Source organism: Magnusiomyces paraingens (genome assembly GCF_902498895.1).
Source record: "Magnusiomyces paraingens strain CBS 517.90 genome assembly, contig: contig5, whole genome shotgun sequence".
Classification (NCBI taxonomy): domain Eukaryota; kingdom Fungi; phylum Ascomycota; class Dipodascomycetes; order Dipodascales; family Dipodascaceae; genus Magnusiomyces; species Magnusiomyces paraingens.
Window position 1 is genome coordinate 1 of NW_022474071.1, and position 12,706 is coordinate 12,706.

General features: G+C 33.6%; 5 protein-coding genes across 5 annotated transcripts; all 5 read left to right on the forward strand.

Moving 5' to 3' along the window:
* Positions 1-5,235: 5,235 nt before the first annotated feature.
* Positions 5,236-6,966, forward strand: SAPINGB_P005659 (uncharacterized protein; the record flags this gene model as incomplete). The annotated part of the gene is made up of 2 exons (XM_032000373.1): positions 5,236-5,590; positions 5,648-6,966. The coding sequence occupies 2 exons, from the start codon at positions 5,236-5,238 to the stop codon at positions 6,964-6,966; spliced, it is 1,674 nt and encodes a 557-aa protein (XP_031856264.1).
* A 314-nt stretch (positions 6,967-7,280) lies between these two features.
* On the forward strand, positions 7,281-7,914 carry SAPINGB_P005660 (uncharacterized protein; the record flags this gene model as incomplete). Its single annotated transcript, XM_032000374.1, has 2 exons — positions 7,281-7,437; positions 7,499-7,914. 2 exons carry the CDS (start codon positions 7,281-7,283, stop codon positions 7,912-7,914), a joined length of 573 nt encoding a protein of 190 aa, XP_031856265.1.
* A 140-nt stretch (positions 7,915-8,054) lies between these two features.
* Positions 8,055-9,083, forward strand: SAPINGB_P005661 (mitochondrial 37S ribosomal protein mS45; the record flags this gene model as incomplete). Its single annotated transcript, XM_032000375.1, has 2 exons — positions 8,055-8,567; positions 8,622-9,083. The coding sequence occupies 2 exons, from the start codon at positions 8,055-8,057 to the stop codon at positions 9,081-9,083; spliced, it is 975 nt and encodes a 324-aa protein (XP_031856266.1).
* A 428-nt stretch (positions 9,084-9,511) lies between these two features.
* SAPINGB_P005662 (uncharacterized protein) lies at positions 9,512-9,955 on the forward strand (the record flags this gene model as incomplete). Its single annotated transcript, XM_032000376.1, has 1 exon — positions 9,512-9,955. The coding sequence occupies one exon, from the start codon at positions 9,512-9,514 to the stop codon at positions 9,953-9,955; it is 444 nt and encodes a 147-aa protein (XP_031856267.1).
* A 479-nt stretch (positions 9,956-10,434) lies between these two features.
* SAPINGB_P005663 (uncharacterized protein) lies at positions 10,435-12,688 on the forward strand (the record flags this gene model as incomplete). The annotated part of the gene is made up of 2 exons (XM_032000377.1): positions 10,435-10,438; positions 10,512-12,688. The coding sequence occupies 2 exons, from the start codon at positions 10,435-10,437 to the stop codon at positions 12,686-12,688; spliced, it is 2,181 nt and encodes a 726-aa protein (XP_031856268.1).
* Positions 12,689-12,706: the final 18 nt, after the last annotated feature.

A 12,706-nucleotide genomic window follows, 5' to 3' on the forward strand; every position in this document is an offset into this window, starting at 1 on the left:
GTCTCCCCTTTGTCTCCCCTTTTCCTTTTTGTCCCCCTTTGTGTTTGTCTCCTTGTGTCCCCCCCTTTTGTCTCCCCTTTTTGTCTCCCCCTTTGTCTCCCCCTCCCCTTTTGTCTCCCCCTTTGTCTCCCCTTTGTCTCCCCCTTTTTGTCCCCCCCTTTGTCTCCCCTTTGTCCCCTTTGTCCCCTTTGTCTCCCCCTTTTCTCCCCTTTGTCTCCCCCTTTGTCTCCCCCTTTGTCTCCCTTTTGTCTCCCCCCCTTTGTCTCCCCTTTTTTGTCCCCCCCCTTTGTTCCCCCTTTTGTCTCCCCCTTTGTCTCCCTTTGTCCCCCCCTTTTGTCCCCCCCTTTGTCTCCCCCTTTGTCTCCCCCTTTGTCTCCCCCCTTTGTCTCCCCTTTTTGTCTCCCTTTTGTCCCCCCCCTTTGTCCCCCCTTTTGTCTCCCCCTTTTTTGTCCCCCTTTGTCTCCCTTTGTCCCCCCCTTTTTGTCTCCCCCTTTGTCCCCCCTTTGTCCCCCCCTTGTCTCCCCTTTTTGTCTCCCCCCCTTTGTCTCCCCCTTTGTCTCCCCCTTTGTCTCCCCTTTGTCTTTTGTCTTTTTGTCTCCCCCTTTGTTGTTCCCCCCTTTGTCTCCCCTTTGTCTCCCCCCCCTTTGTCCCCCCTTTGTCCCCTTTGTCCCCCCCTTGTCTTTGTCCCCCTTGTCTCCCCCCTTTGTCTCCCCCTTTGTCTCCCCCTTTTGTCCCCCCCCTTTGTCCCCCTTTGTCCCCCCTTTGTCCCCCCCCCCTTTGTCCCCCCTTTGTCTCCCCCTTTGTCCCCCCCTTTGTCTCCCCCTGTCCCCCCTTTGTCCCCCCTTTGTCCCCCCTTTGTCCCCCCCCTTTGTCCCCCCCCCTTTGTCCCCCCTTTGCCCCCTTTTGTTCCCCCCTTTTGTCCCCCCCTTTGCTAACGAAATATCTCAATATTTTTTAGGATTTTTAAACAACAAACAGCGATAATAAATTTTAATTATCAAATTTATTTCTTTTCATCGATCTATGGGTCAACAACAGGCTGCATGTATAATTATCTTAAAATCTATGGAATTCCTTAGTCAAACCACAGCCATTACTATTTCTTTTTTTTGCAATGACTATTCTTAGTTAACCATATGTAACTATTAATTAAATCTCCTACCATTTTGCCATTAAAAATATTTAAATATAAATATCTTAGACCAAACTCTTGTATTTATGTTAGAAATGAAATCTTATATATAGGAATTATTAGTTTCTCTTATCAAATTTATCTAATCTTTTGGAACATTTTCTTAGGTTTTTTCCTTAATATTATTTACCTACTAATGAATTTTGTTCTTAATTATTGAACCGTTCTTTTTAAATTTAAATTTTATTTTTTGGCTTTTGAAAATATATTCTTACCGACTGGTGTTGACAGGAACCAGTCACTTAGTAGTTACCACTTTTAAGAAATTGTGGAGTTAGATTCAGACCATCTTCTAGTCTGAAAGTCAATATATTATATTGATTTACATTAAAATGTTCAGGTCCTATATTGATTTTAAACCACTCAAAATTTAAAATAACCTTTATTTAAACAAATATTTTTTACAAATTCTTCTTTATGTTTATAAACATCTCATGCTGTAATTATAGTTTTTTAATTTATTGTTTTCTAACTCAAATTTTATAAGAACCATATATGAAAAGACAATTTTAATGTTTATATTGGGCACTAACAATAAGTCACTAAATATAAATGAACCCCATTATAACTAAATTAAAGTCACATTTTCTAAGGAGATCCAGATATTTCAATCTAGATCATACATAATAAAAAAAGTCTTGAAATCAATAAAATGACAAAAGTCAACCACTGCTCTATACATATAGTTTTATATATTTATCAATAAGACAAAATTAAAGTTTTCCTAATAGTGTTACCTTTAACACAATACCTCAGCTTACTTCTCGCTTAACAATTTATATATCGACAGCTTATTATCTGTAATAAAAGGATGACTGAAAAATCGCTCTAGTTCGTGGTGATAATCTCGTAACCGCCATATTCACAATCCTTTTATTGGATTATTTAATGGCTAAAATTACGGAATTAAACCTTTGACTCCAATTTTTCAATTTAATTTCATGATATATAAGAGATTCAAAACGGTAGGTTTGATCAGTAATATTCAAATCCTTAGTTTTACAATTAGATAGTAAATATTGTTAATATATGCGGCTAGTACCATAAAATTTTTATACATAGCCACATTGAAGTATTAGGGGACAACAATTCATAACCTGAATTTAGAATTATAATAGTCTGAAACAATAAACTATGAATTTTGAGAATATAGGAAACAAATATCAGAAAAATATTTCAGAATTATACCATTAAGAAAAATGGTAACCGATGTATAATGGAACATCAATCAAGCAATGGCTGAAGTAATAATTATGATAATTTAAATTCGTGAAAATAACAATACGAAAAGAAACCGTTTCCTCATCACCAAATGTAAAAGAAAATGTACTAACTGAAAAAAAGAATTTGTGACAACAAAACTATATTCCTCAGAAACAAGTAAAATAATCTTTAGAAAAACAAATATCAACAGTTGAAATATTAATGTCAACAATATTAACCTCAGCAAAATTCAAAATTCCAGAGATGCTGATGCTGAAGTCAAAATAAAATAATATTGTGAAAACAGAAGTTTATATGGAATGAAAAAGGATATAGCTAAGTCTGATCAGCATGATGATAGATATCTACAACCATTAGATAAGAATAACCTAACAAACAATAAAATCGTAAAGCACATGTTTCATTATTGTTGTGAGATGTTTACTAGAAACTTCGCTCTAAACAACTAACGTTTTATTGCACAAACTACTAGTATTAAACTAAAAAATACCCAAAGAAAAACGAGTGGCTGTTTCTTCTTACTGTTTAGTTATAAAGTCAATGATTGGACATGGAGTTGGTTCGGGGTTTATCAAATTTGCAAAAAAAAAACGGCGTTGTATTAAAAATATTGGTATCAATATTTGACTGCCAATACACTGTGAATCCTTTTTTGGAAGCAATCTCTATGGAAAAAATTTGGCAATACGTGAGAATATGCAGTAATGGCTTAAACTTTTTGCATTTGAACAATTCAATATGATAGAGAAAATTACTTTAACAAAATGAGTTTACGCTTATTTTAATGAATAAAAAGCTTATGCCATATGGTATTAGGTCATAAAGATTTTACGCATTATTATCCAGGTGATGGCAATTTTGGCACATATCTTCGGTATTGAAACTGATAGCACAAGTATGACGAGAAGAAAAACATAAGATGCTTCGCATCTCATTAGCTGGAAGAAAAGGCTTTAAACGGATATTGCATAAAATTCTGACTCTATTAAATGGTTGCTTCGATAATTCACCTCTAATTTCTGTTAAGGTGAAAGTGGTAGTTGCTATTGCCCAAGATTAGTCATGAAAGAGGTTGTTAATAAAAATAGGGTGAACAAAGGTAATATAATTTAACTTGAAATATCTGGTAGCTTGGTATCATCCATAAACATTTTTCAATTAAAAAAGATTAGTTAAAAAATGAGGCAGAAATTAAATTAACTATTGTGGCAAAAGTTTACGATAGCAGTTTTAAATATTAGAATAATCAACCTGGCAAGATGTTAAGTACTTGTAGTTTAATATTTCAAGAAATGGCTAAGCCTTGAAAATCATAATACATGTATACTGTATTGATTAATTAATATTATGTTGAATACTAAGTCAGAATCCCTTGAAATGGTTTCAATGTTGCTATGAACTGGGTGAATTTTTGCAGTTGTAAAAATTTATGGTTCTGTAGGCTATTTGGTTATAGCAAATGATTTTTAAAACCATTAAGGATCCGTTAGTAAGTAATATGGGTGAGTTGTTTTACAAGATTATTTAGATAAACAAAATTTTAAATATTTCCGACTACCGATACGTCATAGTGAACATCAAATTGCTTTTCAGAACTTTTTGACCTTGAAATCTTAATACAAATAAACTGAATTCAAAATATGTCATTGTATTACAACAGTTTTATCATTATGATTTACGATTGTTGAAAAATTCTGGCTAAACACCGATGTTTTGTATTCATTGTAAGAAACAATTTTAAAAATATGGGAATTAAAGGTTTTCTTTGTTTTGGTATTGAAATTATTAAAGTCCTTTGCAACCCGTAGTTCAATAATAGAGTGCAGAAGTTAAATATAATACATGCTTATGCAATTGATGAATTCTTATGAGTTGTGATGAGTTCTGATGAGTTTTAAATGTTTATTGTAACTTGGCTAGTTATGGAGATAAACAGACATTTGAGCTCAAGTCAATAGCATAGACTTATGTGGGCTTCCAAATAGATTTAAGTTAACTAATAGTCGATTATAATTAGAAGAAAAGAAGCAACATCAAACATAATCACTTAATAACACATCACCAGTGAAGAATAAAACAACAAAAGAAAAATTTGAGATTTGTTTTCAACTACCCTAATCCGGTTTCTCAGGGTCCCAGAAAAAATCTGATTTTTAATTATGTATATCATATGCAAGGTGGAATTTTTTTTAAGCTCAAGTTCACAGTTTATTATCGAAATTTTATGGGTTGATAATTATTCTTTAAATCAATTATTTTAAAAGTTTTATTTTACTTTATTCTATACTATTACTACATATATGCACTCAAGTGCAATAAATTATTTTCATTTTCATATAAAGTGTATATGGTTTTTGTAAACACACATTGTTACTGTGACATGTAATGTTAGCTCAACACAGTTTTTTGTGTCCTTTTTTAACAATACAGTTTTCAAATACGTTATCATAAATATTCCTGGTATTATGATCATAATCGAGACAAAAAGAAAAGCAAGAATATTTACAAAACTACATTAATAAAATTTTGTAAGCATTTTCTTAAATCTTAATTAAGGATATTTTAATATTCATTATTATTATAGTTTATTATAATAATATATAATAATAATTAGACCTTGCTTATCATATCTTAAGATTTATGCATTACATATTAATATATTTGCTTTATGGGTTAGGGTTTGGTTTGAGATTAAGTAAGTGGCGTATTTTTCGTAAGTCGTGCTCTGTGTATTGAAGACTTTCAAAGTTGACACAACACCAAAAGCTATAAACCAGTCTTGCTTCAAATAAAAAATTAAACTTAACATTCAAAACAAAATGTCTGAAGATGACCTAGATATTGGCAGCTCTCATTGGGGAGATGCATTTACCTCTGTCGAAACATCGAATTCCACAAACAACTCTTTAAAAAAAAACGGCTCATCTACAGAAGAATCTTTACCAAGCTCACCAAATGATCACCATCTGCCCAACTCTTCTGGTTCTCAGTCTGAAGTTAATTCTAGTCCTCAAAAATCAAAACATTATAGAATATCGACACTTAGATCTTCTCGTTTTAATAAAAAATCAGGACCTAAAGTTCAAATTGAATCAGTACCAGTTACTGATCCTTTAGGTCCTTTGGGTGGAAATGTTACCGACTCTGAGCCCATTAAAACTACCCTAAGTTATGGTGATCAAATTATTACTACTAGTATAAATCATTTTAACTCTAACAATGAAAGACAAGCTCTTTTTGGCGAAGATGCTGTGCAGCCCAAAATTCTTCAGAACTCCGTTCTTCCATTAATCAATTCTGGTCCTAGTGAACTTGTTGAAAATGTTAGCCGCCTTTCAGTTAAGGAACACTCTTCGACAGCTCAAATAAATCAAAGTTCTTTTGATATAACTGTTGGTGACCCAATTAAAGTTGGAGAATTAACATCGGCCCATACAGTTTACACCGTTCACACTAAAACCAATTCTCCTAAATTCAACAATTCGGAAACCAGTGTGACTCGACGATACAAAGACTTTAGATGGTTGTACCATGCGTTAGAAAACAATAATCCTGGTGTCATTATCCCACCACCTCCCGAAAAGCAAGCTGTTGGCCGATTCAATGAAGATTTTGTAGAATCTCGTCGTTCGTCTCTGGAAACAATGCTAAACAAATGCGCGTCACATTCTATTCTTCAAAATGATCCGGATTTTAGAATATTTTTAGAATCAGAAACCTTTTCTACCGATATCAAATCCAAGCAGTATCAAGCCCAAACTTCAACTGTTAATGGCGGTGTTGAATCAAAAGGCTTTATGGGTCTAGGAGGCCATTTCTCATTTTCTGGGAAGTATGTTGAAACTGATGAATGGTTTTTAGAAAAGAAAGCGTACGTAGATTCCTTGGAATCTCAATTTAAATATTTGGAAAAGTCTTTGGATATGATGGTGACTCAACGCAAGGAATTAAGTGATGCAACTGCTGAGTTCGGTGCTATTTTAAACTCACTTTCAAATGTCGAATTATCAAAATCATTTGGTGAACTCATTGATCGTTTTTCATCGGTAGAATCTCGTGTAAGAGATCTCTATTTTCGACAATGTATGCAAGACATCCTTTCTTTAGGATCAACACTTGAAGAATATATTAGACTTATTGCTTCTATTAGGAATGTTTTCATTCAAAGACAAAAAGCATATTTTTCAATGCAACTTGCTGAACAAGAATTATCAAAAAAACGTCAAAATCTAGAAAAGGTAAAAAAACAAGCCAAAACCTTGCAAGATAAAATATCATATTTGACTGATGATGTCAATGAACAAGAAAAAAAAGTGATCAATTTACGAGTTGCTTTTGACGATATAAGTAAATTGATAATCAGTGAATTTTCACGTTTTGAACAGTCTAAGGCAAATGATTTTCGGAATTCTGTTGAGTTGTATTTAGAAAATGCTGTAGAAGCGCAGAAAGAGGCTATTGAAATCTGGGAAACATTTTACCAACTTAGTGGTTTTTCTAATTCAAAAGCTTCTAACTCGACTCTTTCTAAAGAATCTGAAGTTTTTTGAACGTTGAACATAAATGTATTTAACTCTTATATTTTACTAAACTAATATTTTTTAAAAAAAATTAATATATATAAGTATCAAAATTGTATTAATATTTTTTTCCTGTTCGGATCATTATTTTGTCATCTTTTGATATTCATAAATTGATAAATAATTACCCTAACCCACCATTTTACACCAAGGAAAAAAAAAAGAAAGGATTAACTTGTTGTACTTGAGATCAAACTCATCGCAAGACTTTAATTTTCAGTGACCTTTAGTTATTCGAAAAGCAAAAAAATTATTTAGGAAGCATATATGATTATATTTTAAAAATGGATTCTTCATCTGACCCAAATAATTCTAATATTCTTCCTTCACAAATATTCACAACAGTTGCTGCACTTCTTCCAGCTATAGACAGAAGAGTAGTCGTTGTTCTCCGTGATGGAAGAAAGTTTTTTGGTGTTCTTCGTTCATTTGACCAGTTTGGTACGTTTTCTATTTTTCTTGTAGTTTTTTTTTGTCTAATTTTTTATTTCAGCAAATTTAGTAGTACAGGATACTTTAGAAAGAATATACATTAATTCAAGCACATTTGGAGAGACTTATAGAGGAGTTTTTATTGTTAGAGGAGAAAATGTGGTATATGTAGGAGAGATTGATGAATCGCGAGAAGAATCAGAGGACTCGCTTGTTATTGATTCTACTACAGACAAAGCTAACATTGATCCATTCCCCAAATTTTCACCCGGTACTCTTTTAGTAGAGCGCCAACAAATAAGGCTCCAACAACAGATGGAACGAAATCCCGAAACTGGGCAAAAAATTATTCGAAGAATCCCTTTTGAAGATGCGCAGAAAATCCATAAGAAATCCACTGTGTCGGACTTAGAAGCACATCTCAATCAAGCTGCTTTATTACCTAATGAAAAATTCGCAGATACATTAGAATTAACTTACTATTAAATCGGTTGACTTGTTGTAAGATAAGTAGTAATGTAAATTTCACGTGATTTCATTTGATTTGAATTTTTTTTTCTGTACTTTAGTAATGTTGGTAACTTACTTTGACTTTTTTTTCACTCAACAAGCTTGAAATTTTTAAAATGCTGACGGGGAAATCGTTAAACGTTTTTGCTAAAACTCCGGCTCTGGGTCAGGTTCGCTATGCTTCTAAGAAATCTCAAAAGGTTTTGAATCAGACCTCAAGCATGCGATCTGATCTTCGACGTTTTCTTGGACCACGCAACTATAAAGGATTTCATAAACTCAATCCTTTTTTTTTCCCTTCAGCAAATCACCAAACTAATTATGTTTCGCAATATCCAATCAGAGTCTCTCATCGTGATGGTAAAGGCGTCAACTGGATGAAGGTTTTTGTTGATGGCAAGAATTCTCCTCGTCGTCCTGTAGGAGTTACTTCCTCTACTCCCTTTGCTACCAACCCTCATACGGTTACAAACAAAGTTGTTCCTCAAAATATGAAAAATGATATTTTTCAAGATCTTGAAAGTGGTAAACTTAGTGCTCAAGAGGCTTCAATAAAATATGGTCTTTCGGTTCCTCGTGTGGAAGCTATTGTCGAATTAGAAAGGGTTAGACGAAAATGGGACACTGAAGTATGTATTTTCAATTTATTTTAACATCAAAGAAATTGTGGACTAATATTTTAGAAAAAAATTAATCTTGATCTTAAACGAATGGCTCGAGTCATGGAAGGAATGCTTCCTAAAGTAGATTATTATCGTAATAACGGAAACAATTTTCTTCCAACTGATGACCTATCTGAAATTCCAATGCTTGAAGAAACTAGATCTCAACGTTTCATTACTATTGCTGAGAGTGAGCCCTTTGGTCCTATCGATGCCGCCAACGTTCTTGGGATCGAATCAGCGTCAACCTTATTAGACAAGCTTAAATCAACTGAAGATCATCATAAGCACCGTGCTTCAACTCAGTCCAAAACTTTGGAAAAATCTATTTTTGCCAAAGATCTTAAAGGAGAAAAATCATTACTAAAACTTATTCCTGCAAAAGTGGGTGAGGTCGGTTTCCGTTATGGTGCTTCTAGGGACGATCAAAAACATAACCGTAAAGTCAGATACAATTCTATTGGCGAAATGAAATACGCCTAATATACTTTAGTATTTTGTATTTATCAATTTTGTATATATGCTTAAATTTTCATGATCAATACATTTACCACAATTACAACATTTCTACTACTGCATAGAATTTTCACCAAATCAGTTATTTGTTAAACATTAAAAAAATTTATCAAAAATTTTTTTTAAAGAGATCGCTTCTAGTACTTTCTAAACTTGTTGTGATAAGTTTAATGATTATAATTATTAATGGTACGACCTTTATATTATTAATTTTATTACTTAAATATTAGTCATTTGTTTGTCACGTGCCACGTAATATAAATTGAGTGGTACTTTTGCCGATTTTTTTTCTTAATTTTTTCCTTTCAACTAAAACCCACACCTTTTCTGTTACTGATATTTAACAGTGTTAAAAAACTTTTCGAAGTTAGAAAAAGTATTTTATTTATATCACGATGGCTTTAAAACGAATCAACAAGGAGTTAAACGATCTTGGGAATGATCCCCCATCCTCCTGCTCCGCAGGCCCTAATGGTGATAATATGTTTCAATGGCAAGCAACTATCATGGGTCCAAATGATAGTCCATACGCTGGTGGCGTTTTTTTTCTAACAATCAACTTTCCCACAGATTATCCTTTTAAGCCTCCTAAGGTTGCTTTCACAACTAAGATATACCATCCCAATATTAACGCTAATGGATCTATCTGTCTCGATATTTTGAAGGATCAATGGTCTCCTGCGCTAACTATCTCTAAAGTTCTTCTTTCTATCTGTTCTCTTCTTACGGACCCTAATCCTGATGATCCTCTTGTTCCCGATATTGCACACCTTTACAAGAATGATAGAGCAAGATATGAAGCCACTGCTGCAGAGTGGACTAAGAAGTATGCTACATAGAAATGGAAAATCTTATTTTGCGTTTTCTACGCATTTACCTTTTATATTATTTGTTATGGTCATGTTTATTATTGCCCATTTATCTTCAGAATTATTGTAACGTAGTTTTTAAAAATAAAGATAGGTTGGTTTATCGGATTTTGACAGCCATTTATTTTGTTTTTTTACATGACTGCAATATTACTTGTAATAAATTTGATTTGCATATTTATTGAGTTGCAATAATGTATAATTTTTCATCCGCAATGTAATTTACTTACTTACATAAATGATCAATAACTTTGCTTAATAATCCATATCTAACTATATTTAATCTCAAATCAGTATTATGTCATGTGATCATATTTTTTGTTGGTTTAATTTATTGCTTAGGTAATTATTTTTATTTCGATCGAAAAATTTTTTACCATTTATTATGAAGGGATCAAAAATTTCGTTTTACATACCTTACCAACAATCTTGTTTAGAAGACTGGCATAATGGGTAAGCTTAAATACAAATTTATTTATTCTAGTCAACATAATAACAAAAGACGCTATAGGAGTTAACATATTAGATGCGTGGCATTTTGCTCGGCCATTTGTCTTAACAACTGTTGTGGTATTCGGGATTTTCAAATACTGGGAACTTAGCACTTTCAGCATAACCAGCGAAGAACAGCCGCCTAGTCTTAAACCAGATAAAAAAGCTTCAAACTATAATACCCAAAAGTCTGTTGATAAGGACTTTATTAATAACAATGATAAGGGCAATATTCCAGTAGTTAAATCTTACCCATTAGCTATTGACTTTACAACAACTGAAAATCAAGTTTCCCAGGAAAGAAAAATTAAAACAAAAAAGGCACCAAAGGTTTTTTCAGCGAAAAAATCGATTGCTGTATCCCGAAAATTAGGAAAATTAAATTCTGAACTTTCGCCACCATCTCTAAATAGTCCAGTTTACATTTTTTATTCTACTCTTACAGGAACTTCAGAAAAAATTGCCAATTTGGCCATTGAAAAAATTTCCTTGGTATTAAGCAATCCCCCGGTTCTCTTAAACATTGATTATATAGATGATCTTGATAAGTATTTTGTGTCTCCGACAATTAAGGATTTTCACTTTCCACCAATTTATCTATTCATCGTTCCTTCATATGAAACTGAATCACCTTTAGATTACTTTATTGAATCATTAAAAGAAACATATAATGATTTCCGTGTGGACTCTCGAACCCTTTCTTTAATAGCCGGATTCTCAGTTTTTGGAATAGGTGATCAAGAAAGTTGGCCCGAATCTTCAAAATATTGTTATCAAGGAAAAATAATCGATAAATGGTTGAGTAAACTTGGCGCCCCGAGATTGTTTCCTTTGGGAATGGGGTGCGTTAAAACTAATTTAGATCAGGAATTTGATGTGTGGTTACAACATTTGATTTCAACGCTGAAAGATGAGATAGTACTTTCTGAACCTAATAGTATTGCGGACTCGGACTCTGAATCCGAGTCTGAATCTGAAGATATAGAATCTTTAGAGTCTAGTTCTAACGCTACTCTTGTTGATGTGGAAGATATAGGTCCATCTATTGAAGCCACAGCTAATTCCAGAAGTCAAGATTCTTCTTTAATAAAGGAAATGGTGGGGAAAAGCACACCGACATTCAATGCGTTGACAAAACAAGGATATACTGTTGTTGGGTCTCATTCTGGTGTAAAAATTTGTCGTTGGACAAAATCAGCTTTACGTGGACGTGGATCATGCTATAAATATTCCTTTTACGGTATTAAGAGTCATTTATGCATGGAAACTACACCTTCACTTGCTTGTTCAAGTAAGTGCGTTTTTTGTTGGAGGCATGGAACAAATCCTGTTGGTACTACTTGGCGCTGGCAGGTAGATTCACCTGAGGTTATTTTCAAAGGTGCACTCGAAGGTCATTACAAAAAGATAAAACAAATGAAGGGAGTACCTGGAGTTGTTGCATCTAGGTTTGCTGAGGCATTTCAAGTTCGCCACTGTGCATTATCTTTAGTTGGAGAACCGATATTTTATCCTTATATTAATGATTTTGTGGATCTACTGCATTCCCAGCGTATCTCATCTTTTTTGGTATGCAATGCACAACATCCGGATGAGCTCTCCCGATTGAAAAGAGTCACTCAATTATACGTATCCGTGGATGCATCTAATGAAGAAAACTTGAAAAAGGTGGATAGGCCTCTTCATCGTGATTTTTGGACCCGTTTCCTAAAATGCCTTGATATTTTGCGTGAAAAGAAAGAGCAACGCACTGTTTTTCGTTTGACTCTTGTTTCGGGTTACAACATGAGTGATTATGATGAATACGCGAAACTTATTGCACGTGGTGAACCATGCTTTGTAGAAATCAAAGGCGCCACATTTTGTGGAACGTCTAAAACCAGCTCTCTTACCATGAAAAACATTCCTTTTTATCAGGAAGTTAAAGATTTCGTGGAAAATCTGAACGCTGCTCTGGGTCGCCTTGGATTGGAGTATGGAATTGCAGCAGAACATGCACATTCCTGTTGCATTCTTATTGCACAAAATAGGTTTAAGGTTGATGGTGTTTGGCATACGGTAATTGATTATGATAAATTTTTTAATTTGCTTGAAGCTGGAAAAGATTTTGGCCCTATGGATTATATTGCACCTACTCAAAGTTGGGCTATATATGGGTCAGAAGAAGGGGGATTCAGTCCCAATGATCTTCGTTTTGTTAAGAAAAAATAATTCTTTTGTATTTAGACA